Below are 13801 nucleotides of genomic sequence, written 5' to 3'. Positions count from 1 at the left end.
AAAGATGAGTCCATATCCTATTCAGATTTTGAAAACAACTCAGTGGCTCATTTTTATGTACAGGAGAACCAAAATAAATAAATCAAATAATAAATTAAAAATATGTATGCTGTATTTATTCAATTAAATTGCAAAATTCTTTTCTTGTGTATAAAGCAGTATTGAAAAAAAGGGAAAATAATTATTGGTTCCAAATAATTATTTTTTGAACCAGTGTGTTTTAGTCACATTTCAATAAAATATTTTTCATTATCTGTTAATGACGTCACTATTAGAACTATTAAACAGTAGATTGTGGCAAATCTTGTCAGCTCTCTGGGATAAGTGTTTTAATCTGAGTTTGCATTAAACACTTGCATTAACATTAATATATTGTGATAAAATTACATCTCCATTCACTAAAACAAATTTAAATTAGAGTCATTTTGCTGCATTTTCTAATCTCTTTCTTTTATTTTGAGGCAAATTTGAAATAAAGAGTTAAGAACCAAGATTGTGCTGACTGAAAAAATATCAGTGGGTAAAGTAATTCCTTGGACTTGATCATATAATACAACTTCAGGAATGAAAATGTTATGGTGGAAACACAATTTGTGTGCAGGGTAGAAAGGTTCCTTTAAAAAGTTCTCGGTCTTACAAATTTGTAGAAGCAGGCTTTTCTCTTTGGAGGTTATCTGTGTTCATGCACTGCCTAAAAGCAACTATTAGGCTTACAAAAGACACACACACACGCCCACATCCCCCCTCCCGCCCCACACACACACACACACACACACACAGTAGTATGTCATATATAGCAACGTCTGACATAGATGTGATAAGAGACTTAGAAGGAGGCAGCAGGGTGGTTTCTGGTGGAACTGTGAGTGACATGGCAGCTTTGGGGTAATCCTGCTAATCCTCTGCCAGCTCAGGGGTGCAGAGGGACCGAAGGCCTTTGACCCTGCTCTAAAAGGAGGTGTTAACATAAATGCACCCGCCAAACATTTCTGGTGTCATCTGAAGAAAATTCAAAGAGAACATCCTCTACCTTGCTGTAAATTGCATGTCCACAGCCTCTATGGGTAAATGATAAACCTTGTAGATACCTGGTAATCAGCTGATTATGTTTGTTTTTGTTGAACTGCGTGTCCACCTTTGGGGAAATTACAAGAGCAATCTCCGATAATGTCATGCCCAGTTCCCTCTGACCCAGTCAAACAATAATCGTACTATGCTGCGTGACGTTGCCAAACAGCTGATGCGTGGCACCTTTTTACTGTGTAACGTTGCTCTCAGCAGATATCAGATCATTAAATTCCAATTAATCTCAGGTCTTTGTAGAAGCATAATCTAATTAGCAATAGCCAGTGATAGGCTTTGAGATAATATTCATTGTTGGAAGTGTTTTAAATTGTCTATAATTTACTTGTTTACTACATATTTTAATGGTTTTTCAAATGCATCATAAAGGTGAAGTGAAACAAAATATTGGTCATTTAAAATTAAACACAAATTTAAAAAAATGAAATAAGACAAATAGTATTATTTCCTATAAGTAGCAACTGTATACAAGGTGAAAATGAACTTTAGCTCTCTCCATGAAGACAGAGAAATCCTGACATTTTATAATAGTTTAAGAGTTTTGCTAATTAGCTTTAAATAATACTATATCATCAATATCGTGCTATAAGCAATACTTTCAGCTGTACTTTACATACCCCATCTAATATTAAAAAGTTGAAGATGATTTAGCAGAAGCAACAGTCTGTCCTGTTTAAGTTCAATATTTTTATTTAAAAAGTGAAGAAGAAAAAAACAACAAATGGAAATCCTACTTTACTTAGATTAACTTTGTAATCCTGTATATTTTAACATTATATGTTAAAATCCAAAACTCACTATGCAGCTCCTGTCATTTGTCTCTGCATCAAGCAGATATAATTAGGCAAAGACAGAAAGGCAGAAGTAAAAATTAACATTCATCTTTCAAAATAAAATAAGACTAATAATTTACCCTTTTGCACATAAATTCGAACTCTAAAAGCTGAGTAAATTTATTTAGCATTATGTGCTAGCATTATTATTATAGTATTATTTTGGTGCCAATTTTTTAAAATATTTGTATTAAAGTTTTTTTTTTATTATTAATTAATTACTTTAATTATAACATTAAAGTCACAGTTCAACGAGTCCCTGAAACAGATAACTGTTGGAAGGCAATGTTTTTCGAAGAAGGATTTTTAATTTATTGTTAAATCTCATGTTGGGGTGCTTTTACTTTGCTAGGTCGCACAGGAAACGATTTTACGTCTCATTCTCTTACATTTGACGCAGCTGATTATTAGTGCCTCTCCGGTTGAGCGCTCATATATTGAGAACAAGTGATGAGAGATAAACTACTTTGCGCTCGGGGTGCCGCTCAACCGGTGAATGTTTGTTTTTGTATATTTAGAAGGGAAAAAAGTAAGGAAAAAACTCCCGTGTATCTTCTCGGGGCATGTTTAAAGAAAAGGGCGCATCTACCACACGTTTTCCCGATTTTTCTTTCCATTTTGAGCATAAATTGTGATTGGACAAATTATCGTGCATGATTTCTACCGCGTCAAAGGAGTTGGGCTGCGACATCAAGATGCCTTAAAGCTGGAGTTTAACTTTTCCACGGAGTTCCTATGGAATATAGTCCATTTCTACACATCTTACATGTTGTGCCATCATCCCACGTGAGGAATAAACTGTTTGTTTTCTGCATCATGTTGTCCCTCTGGGTCTACATGATATATTGCTGCGTTGGCTACTGCTCTACAGTCCCAAACCTGACGTACAGCTCGGTGAGGAGAAACGAGAATGACGCTGCGACTGACAATCGAGACTCATCTCTGGGAGCATCCAGGGACCTCCTGAATAACGAGAATGAGTTGGACAGCCGGGGAGACGAGTGGACCGAAGTAAGAAGCGAAGCTAAGGCGGTGGATGATAACGCCATGTCAGGTTTTCTTAATGAGACGGAGAGCAAAAAGTTTCCCCAAGCTATTATCATCGGGGTGAAGAAAGGAGGGACCCGGGCGCTGCTAGAATTTCTGCGGCTGCATCCAGACATCAGGGCGGTGGGAGCGGAGCCGCACTTCTTCGACCGCAACTACGACAAGGGACTAGAGTGGTACAGGTACATATTACTAGTAATATTATTATTAGCAGTAAACTTATTATGCCACAAGATTTAAATAAAGTACAGACCCAAGTTTTCAGTGACTTCACGGGTATATTCGAACACCTTTTAAGATAAAGAGATGTTTGTTTGTATAGCGTTATTCAAGAAGACAGAAGCAGAAGGAAAGAAAATTAGAATAAACAGGCCACTAAAAGAAAGCTAAATCCAACCATCATGTGATCAGAAAGATAGGTTAATTAAATCAAGACATAAAATAAACTGAAAAGACAATCTTGGAACGTCATGAATAACCTCTAGAAAACGATTATGTTTTTGGACTTCCATGCTTTAAGACAGTTGATACCAGTGGTGAGGAACTTAGAAATTATAGTCTATCTCTCCTTGCTTCTAGTTTTCTGTTATTCTGAGACAAACAGGGAGTCAGTGCAGTGATTTAAAGACTAGTGTGAAATGCTACCTTATATTGGTCAGGAACCTGACAGCTGCATTTTGGATGTCCTGCAGCTGCTTGCTTGATTACCAAGGCATTTGCATTTCCTCAAATCTTTAGCCTCTTTTAGTCTAATTTAGCACTGACTTCTAACCATCCAGTTATGCAAGCAAAAAAAGAAAAATAATAGCTTCTGTTTTTCTACATTCAGTTAGAGTTACAGGCTAAAATTCCAAATAGATGGTAAGAAAAAAGGGGAAAGAAGAAACCTAGTTATTGTATCATTTGGTAATTACAAATCTGACTGAACAAAAACCACATTTGGGTTCCTCAAGACTCCATTGGTCCACTTTAATTCACTATCTAAAAGTAAGGTTACAAAAATTTTGCACTGCATCATTTTGTTTTGCCATTTTATGCTGTTGACTCAGCTTTATACTTCAATGTCATCACATGATCACAGACCATTACAGTCGCTATAAGTCAATTTCTCTTTGCTTTTGATGCGTTACTTCCTGGGAGAAGAATCAGAGAAGTTGTACAATGTCATTCTTGAGTGTATCTAATTCAAGAAGTCACAGGGTATTGATGAAGCTTCAGTAATTTCTCTAGATCTCTTATCCAAGGGACATTTTTCTTGAATCTGCAGTTGCTTGCATGTTCCGCACTGTGCAATGTAACATTTTTATTCCTTGTCATGGCAACGGGTGTCCTTGTGCTGCATTTCAGTGTGCAGACCCTTTGGTAGTTGCAAAGAGATCAGTGAAAATAATTATATTTCTGAAAATTGTGGATGAAACATGTATACAAAATGTTCCCAGAAATGGTCTGGTCTTACACCAGAGCAGCCACATTGTTATTAAGAAATAATCAAAGACACAGTTGTCTCAGGTGACTGAGCTGAGGGATCAAAAGGCAGTGTCAAAGGATCTGGACACTGTTTCAAAGCTGGCTCCATACAGCTACAATGGGGGAAGTGAAACATTGTTCAAGGGACTTTGTGCTTAAGCTTCTTTAAGAATTTCCGGTTTTGGACATTTGCGGTGTGTGAAAAGTGACTCCTTTTCTTCGCCTGTGCGAAGAAAAGGAGTCTATTCTGGGCATAGTCTATTCTGGGCATAGAATAGACTGGAAACATCCATAGTATAAACACCTATCTTCTAACAGTTGTTTTCATATTCATGGCATTTGTAGATGCCATGTGTAAAATTCAAATATTTGTAACTTTTTTGCAATCAATCACTTTTAGCATCTACTTTTTATCTGCAAATAATTACTATAGCTACACTATTGTTGTCCGTCATAGCAGAATGAGTGTACTTGTAGATGCCAAATAGCACAAACGATTTTAGAGTTTTGTCTATGCTGCACAGGATCCTCTTCCTCATCTGTTGTAGCTCTTATCACTCATCCTGAAGTCCTATGTCCCCTTTGATCAGTAATATGGAAACCCCACAAAGATGTCTAGTGATTTGTCCCCCGACATGTTTCACTTTGTTGCCCCCCAGACTAATGATAAGGAATTTCTTGGGGAGAGGAGCTGTCTGTTGGGTGGGCTTGTCGGCTCCTATGGTGGGATTGCATTGTGTCTGCTGTTGGAGGCCCTCTACGTCCATCCTCCTTGGAGCCCCACACAGAGGATGGGCCCTCACACAGCAGGACACCATGCACATTCTAAAATGTTTTCACCCTTTGGAAGAAAAACAGAAGCAGATAGGCGATTGTGCACGCTTACTAACACAGGAGCAGAGGACTCAACTTCCAAAAGCCGTGGGAACGGCTCCCTCTGGCGCCCCCTCCTTTTCTCATCGATGGGATAACTTCCTCCTATGTATCTTTTTTTGGACAGATTAACTACTCATTTAGTGAACCAAGTCTTAGAGCAGGCTCCTCTGGGCTTTATACAGTAGATGTGACTTGATTGCTGTAATCATGTTTTTCCTCTTGAGACTCCAAAAAAAGAACAAAGAGAAGCTTTCTTGCAAATTCACTAAGGGTGTCAAAAGAAGATGGCCTAATCCTCCTCCGAGCCCCAGGGGAGCTTAGTGCAGGCCAGTGGCAGATAGAGGGCAGTAAATTTAAACAGAGCCTTTTCTTACTGCTGCGCTATGGTGCTCAAGGAAAAGGGGATGCTGGAGGACCCCTGAGGACTGCATTAACCCTGACAATAAAGGAGCAGACAATTAGTGTGAAACATGTTTTCTCTGCCTTCACTTTGTATGCAAATGTGTTCAGAAGGGTGAAAGTGTCCTTTGACGAAGCCCAGTAGGAGTTCATCAGAAAGAAGCAGTCATTGGAAACTGTCCCTCCAAAAAAAAAAAAAAAAAAAAAAAAATTCTCAAAAGCTTTTTAGTCTCAAAGTTGACTTTCAGAAAACAGTGTTTGAAGAGCTGGACTTCCCAAAAGCAGGTTAGTTGTAGTTCAGGAGTTTTTTTTTTTGCTTACTTGACCATTTTAGCTGAAAAGATTAAGATGAACTGATTCAAAGTAATGCATCAACAGTTTTTTCTGTTCAAACAAATTTTAGATATATTTTAGGAGCATTCATAAAATATGTGATCTATGTCTTCAGCAGAGATGCACTTGTTGGATGTTACCAATTGAAACTGTCAGGTTTTCCCTTGATTGGCTAAAAAAATATATTTTTCCCCTATTCACGAAATGCATAGAAACTAAAAACAAAATCAATCAGAACAATTTCTCTTTTTCGTTGGTCAAAATTGGACCTTTAAGAAAACAGGAAATCTGTAAGAGCCTTATTGGTGCATCTTCAATTGTCATTTCTGGTAAAGTAACACTTCTCCCTCTGATTTCAAAGACGTCACTGGAACTTTGCAGCTTCAACCCTTTTGGGCTCTGTCTTGAAGCAATTTGTCAAACTGCTGCACTTATTGCTGCACTCTGGAAAAAAACTGAAACAAAGCAAGCTTTCTCCATTATGTCCCCTTGAGTTCTTCATTTCTCCATGTCAGGCCTTTGTGGAGTCTTCAGAGAAAATGGTTCTCTAGTATCTGTCTGTCCCCCTCCCTGCATAGAGAGTCAGAGCATCTTGAGAAAGCAGCAGCTCGCTTAAGCCATCCCTGTTGTGCTTGTTTGAAGCCTTGCTTTGCCCTGAGCTGATCCTTTCACAGACCTGTATGTATCCTCGGGGAATTACTTAATGGTTCCAAACCACTCCGTAAGTTGAAAATGCACATGCAAAAACTGAGATTCATCTCTGTAACAGTTCCAACAGGAGGCATTTTGGAAAAGCTATGACGTATAATACAGATCTTTAAAATTTTAGCTAAATGTTTTTTGCTCTAGTCTTTCATTCAATCGTGATGCATTTTCAGACTATTGTAGAACCAAGCAATGCTATCTGAAAGGATTCAATGTGATACTTCAAGCAGCATTTTAGTGCTTTTGTGTTTTCAGTCACAAAGACTTGCAGACTGTTGTTTTTCTTAACAATACATCAGCTTGACATTTTTGCCAGAGCATAAGAAATGTGTAGTCCAGTTGATATGGATTTAGGACAGTTGCCTACTGCATCAGAAAAAAAGCCACACAAGCACTGGACAAAAAAAATACACATGTAGTATACATTTTTGTGGATATATGAGAGAAATGTTTTCTGAAAGTCTGTGTGCATAAAATAGTTTACTCATTTATAGTCATGCAAAAATCAATCAGTCAGGGATGACCAGCGATTGGCTGGTAAAATGGTGAAGAAGAATCATTTAAAGAGTCAAAATCACACCCCTCACCTGCCTCCCTTTTTCTGTAAACATATTAAGAGCATGTACTTTGACACATTTTTTCTTGAGATGTGGGAGGCAGATCTTGATAAATAATTAGTAATTATTTCACAATGATTTTTATGGCTGGGTTTCTTACTCCTTATTATTGCTACATTTACTTTAAATTCATTTAATCAATTATAGGCTTTAGAAAATGGAGGCTTTATAATAAACCATTTGTGATAAATCCTATTCTTTATCAAATAGCAATTTTTGATAAAAGAAGTGATTTTTTTTTTATTCAAAGAGTTAATTGGTGATGGTGGAATCAATAAACAGACATATATGATATGTATTGCAATACAGCAATTTCTTTATTACCTTGGATCCCAATATTGATGTTCATATCAAGCAAGAAATGCTTCATATTTCAAGATTTTTGCGTTTATTGTTATCTCTTCTGACTAGCCATAGAAAATAAACACATTCTTCTTTGGAACGAGAGAATACAAAAGACAAATTTAGAGATGTGGCACTTTGAATTTAAGCCATTAATCTCAGCACAGTCATTACATTTCAGTTAGAATGTGACTTCATATAATCCACTTCAAAAGTAGTGCATTAATATGCCTGTTCTTCCTCAGTCTGAATGCTGCACAATTAACCAAAAGGCAGAAATACAGTAAAAGCAGGATGGGAAAACTTTCCACGTTTCTCTTTACACTCTACCTCAGTACCAAAGTAGCAGAGGTGGACGTGTTGGTTTACAGAACAAAACTTGCATTAGGTTTGCGCACATTTGAAGCTTTAAGCTTTGTGATGACTTAACATGTAATTATCAAAATTTTCTTTGAGAACAACAACAATATTTAAAAGTAATTAAATTCCAGGATTCTAATTTGTTTTTACAGGATGGCCTATGTACTCGTTGTTCTCCCTCTTCTGCTTTTTATGTCTTTGTTTCCACATGGCCCTTAGCTTCTGGCAGTAACAGCAGAGGCTGGAAAAAAAAATACACTTCTCTATCTTTGCTGTTCTGGAACACTTCAATGCCAGTAAGAAGGTCATTTCAGTAAGGTGTGATGAAGATGCCTTTCAGTACCTGATAAGACTGGCTGCAGTGTCCAGAGGATGGTACTCCTCAAGACGTAATCCCTTTCTGTCTGTGCATTTTCTCACAGTAAAATAGTATGATTATTCCAAGTGGCTGCATACCACCACTTCTCATCTTGCCTTTAAGAAGAGAGATGATTCCAGCAGTAGCCTGATCCTTCACAGAGCAGCAGGGTAGGATAAGGACGTGCAATAGCAGGAGATAATAGGGGAGTGTTTTATGGTGTTGCCCTTTGTCTCAAAAAAGATGAAACACAGATGTCAATTAGAGTAAGTTAAGATGAATCCAGCACAAAAAGGAGAGGGCTGCTAGTTTTGATCTTATTTCAGTTTTGATCTTATTCAGGTAATTAGTGCTTCATCGAGCTGACGAAAGCATAAAGCTGCATGCACCGACGTCGTAAATTCCTACCTTTGAACCTGCTTCCTGATAAACGGGAATGTAAACAACACTCATATTATCTCTCCAGCAGCTTTTTATAAATGGACACACCTGAATGTCTGGGAGCCAAAATGAAGAAAAGGGTTATGTGTAAAGGAAGGAAGGAAAAAGTAAAAGTAAAGGCATTGTCTGGAATGACAGCTTAGCTTCAGTGTTAATGAGAAACCTTTTTCTAAACATCTTTTCTTTACTTATGCTGTTTCTCATTTCTCTCCTGTTTTTGTCAGTCCTTTTGTCTACCTTTTTCAAGAGCCTTCACTACCCTCTTGTTGCCTTCATTTTAATTTGCAACAAGTCTAGAAGATTTTTCATTGGTAAAAAACATTCAAAGCTTACAGTAATTCCTCTTCCCCTGCCTTGAAAGTGCAAAAATTGACATGTGGATTTATTTGGGAAAACTGATTTGTTCTCATATATAACAAAAATGATCAACTCTTGTCCAATTTCCACATTGCCGATCTCAAAACATCGTTATCCCAGCTTGCCCAGTCAGAGATGTTGTCGTGTTTTGCAGCAAAATTAGTACTCGTTGTACTCTTCACATGACTTGTTTGTGCCATTGACTACAAGGTTTCAGCGTCCCTTTGACTTCAGAAAAGGCCTGTAGTGACATATGTTTCCAAGAGAGGGAGAGGATAATTGCAGATGGTTCTGATAGAGTTGTGTGTGTCACTTGTACCTGTTACTTTGATTAAGCTTGCGGGGTTTTCAACAAAAACAGTGGTTACAAGGCTCGGCGGAGAAGGGAACATAGCTATTGTCTACATATAATGGTAATCTATCCACACACAATTTCAGTCTTATGTGCATCATCAGAATAAAATGCCTGACCATATTTATAAAGTAATTGGTGAAGCTTTTAGTCCAAGAAACATTGTACCAACTGGTGGTAGTCTCATGCTCCCAGTAGTGAGACTTTTGTTAAATGTTACCACAAAGTATTGACCCAAATCACACATAAAAACAGTTTTGTAACAGCTTAAAGTGGACTAACATAGACCTGACCATGTTTGATGACAACCTACTAATGGACATGTAGAAGGTGCATGTATATATTTGAGCTACAGCCTGTATATATAACTTAGACTTTGTGCATCAAGGAGACAAATCACAATGAATATAAAATTGCATAAAATAATTGAAGCTGATTAATTGTTTGCTAAACAAACTCTCAAAATGAGACGATTTTAATGCATCTTTAAAACCTTCAGGTTGATATGACATCCATGACTGCATGTCCACATCACAACAAAATCCCTTCACACCATCATATGTCAGTTTTAATATTTGCATTCAACTTAAAATGGAATTACATATTCTCTCAAGTTTACCATGTGCATATGAAGCAATAGGTGGATTTCATGTCATCATCCCTTTGAGTTTAGGGGGAAATAATAACAAACGCAATACCGAGATAATCAATCAGTTTTTCTCTCTTACCCACAAAATCACATAAACAATTTTTTGTCTTTTTCCACCACTTACACATAAGTTTTTAGATAAAAGCTGCTGGGTTTGGAGAGGAGTATTGAAACTCAGGGCGTGCTTACCAACAGATGTTTGGAAATTATGGTAATCAAGTTAATGACACGGCTCCTCAGTTTTCCGGTTGCTTCATTTAGATCAAGCACTAACAATCACAATCTTGGAATACTGCAATATATGAGAATTTATATTTTTGCCTGCTTTAAAGCCTATGAGATATGTTGGGAGCCAATACTTGTGAAGTCAAAACTTTCCATTAAAAATTCTGCACACAGCACTTAGCATAAGACATCCGTCGAATCAACGTGAGCCACCATTCTGTGATGAAGGCCTGCGGGAAGTAAGTTTTGTGGTTGGGGGAATGAAAAAGCTAAATGATCATCTCTTATCGTTCCACCACAAGGCACCTGTACCTAGCATGTTTTATTCTTTGTACAACTATACAGCTAATTTCTTTCTGCTTTGACTCTCATTACAGTGGCCACCCATCCTTCTCTCCTTCTCTCTAGAAACCAACCAGCCACCCAGTTTGCGAGGGAGGCTCTCCAATAGTCTTTAATACTCTTGCTTGTGAGATTTAGTCCTAATCCCCTGTGGGTCACTTTAGCCATTATCCTGTCAGGGCTGCAGTTAACAGGCTTTAGCTATGACTAACATGAGCTGTCTTTGACCAAAGATTAGCAATTTTAAGTATAGACGTAATTATTTTCTGCATTCTCTTCAAAGGAATGCAAACGTTTATCATAAAAGACATTCAAAGCATGCTGCCTCTTCTTAGTTGGGCTAATGTCAGTTTTAATAAATTTAGGGAGTCTTTCATAATCAACTTTTAAGACAGAATTTAGCTCTTAAAGTAGAAAAAATAAAAAGAGATAAGTGGAGGTCGAACACATCTGCAACTTCAAATTCTGTTCGTAGGGAGTCACTTATGACTGACAGGACTGCTTCTCTTCTTGGCACTTTCTGTCTCTTTATGTACATTCACTCGGTTAATGCTACTAATGACGTCAGCAATTGTCATCTTGATGATGATTGACTTGATGATGATAGCTCTGGTGTGGCAGCATTTTTAAAGCCTGACACAAAGCGACTGTGTCAATGCTAATCTTGTCTTCGTCTGGTTTTGCACTTTGTTTGAATTAGTTGATGGTGTTGATCAAGACCCATGTAGAGTTTTGTTGAAAATAATAGGTCTTTGACATTCTTTGTTTCGTTTTTCAGGGAACTGATGCCCAAGTCGTCAGAGGACCAGTTGACCATGGAGAAGACCCCAAGCTACTTTGTCACAAGGGAGGTCCCGTCTCGGATCTACTCCATGTCTAAAGACACCAAACTGATCGTTGTTGTACGAAACCCTGTCACCAGAGCCATCTCGGACTACACCCAAACCCGCTCCAAAAAGCCAGACATCCCCTCCTTTGAGAGCCTCACTTTTAAGAACATGTCAGCAGGTCTGATTGACACCACATGGAGCGCTGTTCAGATCGGCATGTACGCCAGACACCTTGAACGATGGCTCCAATTCTTCCCCATGGAGCAGTTGCTGTTTGTTAGTGGAGAGCGTCTCATTACTGACCCGGCGGGTGAGATGACTCGTGTTCAGGACTTCCTCAGACTTCGGAGGGTAGTCACGGAGAAGTATTTCCACTTTAACCCAACAAAAGGATTCCCTTGCCTTAAAAGACCAGAGGTGAACACCAAGCCACACTGCCTGGGAAAAACCAAAGGCAGGACCCATCCGAATATTGACCCGCAGGTTGTGAGGACTTTAAGGGATTTCTATAAACCCTTCAATAGGAAGTTTTACAAGATGACTGGTCACAACTTTGGTTGGGATTAAGCAAGATATGACAGACTAATGCTGGTTCTTTGTCTGCGTTTTTATAAAATAATCATTCAGGACATATTGTGATACATTGTATGTACAGTATTTAGTTGTGTGTAAAAAGTTCAGAAGTCTATTTTATAATAATTTATTGTTAAGATATTAAGTCACAAAGCTGCCTGATCAGTTTATTCATGTCTTCAAGTCCCACGAGGTGTTTTTTGTTTTCCAGAAGCACAGGTATTTTAAGGTATTTTCAACAGAAAAGTCTTTTGCCTTTTGTTTCACCCTAATCAGATTAGGATTCAGCTCCCCAACAAACTGGTAATATCCCCTTAACATTAGCCTGACCCTCAGAGGACTGTGCACTTAGGTGGGTCGATATAGACCTCAGCTGATCCTGTGCAACTCGCCAGGTGGATCAATACAGTAATAGGTCCTAATCACGTCAATTAGGCCTGACTGATGGCATCTCCTTGATCTTGTGTGTCTCATTATAACACCTGTCTATCAGTAGCACAATGCTTTTGGTTGGTAAGCCAAAGTCAAGTTGATATAAAATTATATGTGACAGCAGTTTTTTTTTTATTTTTTACTTTATTATTTTATTATATTTATCCAAACGGGAGTCCAGGCACAACACCATGAGGGGTATTATCAATTTTTCATGAAATTGCTCCTCAGTTTTCATAATGCCTAAACACAAGATTGTTTTATGAGAAAAGCCATACAGCTCAGTTACATGCATTGATCCGTACTGAAACTGCTGGGATTGATTGCTCTGTGCAGCTTTTTTTTTTTTTTTTTTTTTTACTGCACTGTGTTAATTATGCACTGTTCCCATAAAAAAACCAAACATCTCTTAGAGTAATCTTCAGTGACACCTGACAGAATTTAATATATGCCCTGCTACTTTTCAGGTTTCTCTGTTAACTTTGGTTTCATGGCTGAGTTTTATTCAGCCTCAATTGACATGCCTTTTTGAGCTTTTTTGGGCATCATCCAGTATTCACTATTCACGATCAACCGCCATGTGGGAAAGGCACTATTTTTGCTGTATGGACTGATTTACAACACAAACACTGAAATCAAACAGTTTTAAATGAGCTCTTGATGCAAATCTGCAGTCATGTGGGTTTTATGAAGTAGAAAATAAATCTTTTTTGCCAGTATACTTTGTCATGTTTTTATGTGTGATGTTTCAAAATGGGGTCTTTGTTAAATTTGCTGTGTTGCTAATGGGCTATCCTCCTAATACCTGTTTACATTGCTGGATCCCTGCAGGGAAAAGCAGACTGCTGTGTCTAATTTACCATCTTGCACATTATTCTGATAATTAGCAGAGTGCTTTTAACTACTTTTTAGCTGTTTCAGCCTCCCACCGCTGCCACTGGAAGGATGTTGTTGCCATGACCCCAACAAACAATAGAAGTGTCAGGTTTCCCTTCTGGAGAGCAAGGAGATGTTACAAAACACTTTATGCCTCTTGGTGACACTTAACTTTGCACAATAACATTGTGTCAGTCAGCCATGTCCTTTAACACCAATAACCTCTAAGGAGCTGCTGACAAACATAGTTTTTGCTTTGATCTCACAACTATTTTTTTCTTGTAATACACTCCAACACTTTTTT

At 38.0% G+C, this 13801-nt stretch overlaps 1 protein-coding gene across 1 annotated transcript; it reads left to right on the top strand.

The window, feature by feature from the left end:
• Nucleotides 1-2352: 2352 nt before the first annotated feature.
• On the top strand, nucleotides 2353-13342 carry hs3st3b1a (heparan sulfate (glucosamine) 3-O-sulfotransferase 3B1a). The gene is made up of 2 exons (XM_044100399.1): nucleotides 2353-3145; nucleotides 11565-13342. The coding sequence occupies exons 1-2, from the start codon at nucleotides 2652-2654 to the stop codon at nucleotides 12181-12183; spliced, it is 1113 nt and encodes a 370-aa protein (XP_043956334.1). The 5' UTR covers nucleotides 2353-2651; the 3' UTR covers nucleotides 12184-13342.
• Nucleotides 13343-13801: the final 459 nt, after the last annotated feature.

The sequence above is a fragment of the Gambusia affinis genome, linkage group LG19 (genome assembly GCF_019740435.1).
Source record: "Gambusia affinis linkage group LG19, SWU_Gaff_1.0, whole genome shotgun sequence".
NCBI lineage: Eukaryota > Metazoa > Chordata > Actinopteri > Cyprinodontiformes > Poeciliidae > Gambusia > Gambusia affinis.
The sequence above is the reverse complement of the archived record's forward strand: the minus strand, read 5'-3'. Positions and strand labels throughout refer to the sequence as shown.

Coding starts and splice junctions, on each gene's coding strand:
- hs3st3b1a (XM_044100399.1), top strand. CDS start 2,652: ATGGAATATAGTCCATTTCTACACATCTTACATGTTGTGCCATCATCC. Junction 3,146..11,564: donor AAGGGACTAGAGTGGTACAG/GTACATATTACT, acceptor TTCGTTTTTCAG/GGAACTGATGCCCAAGTCGT.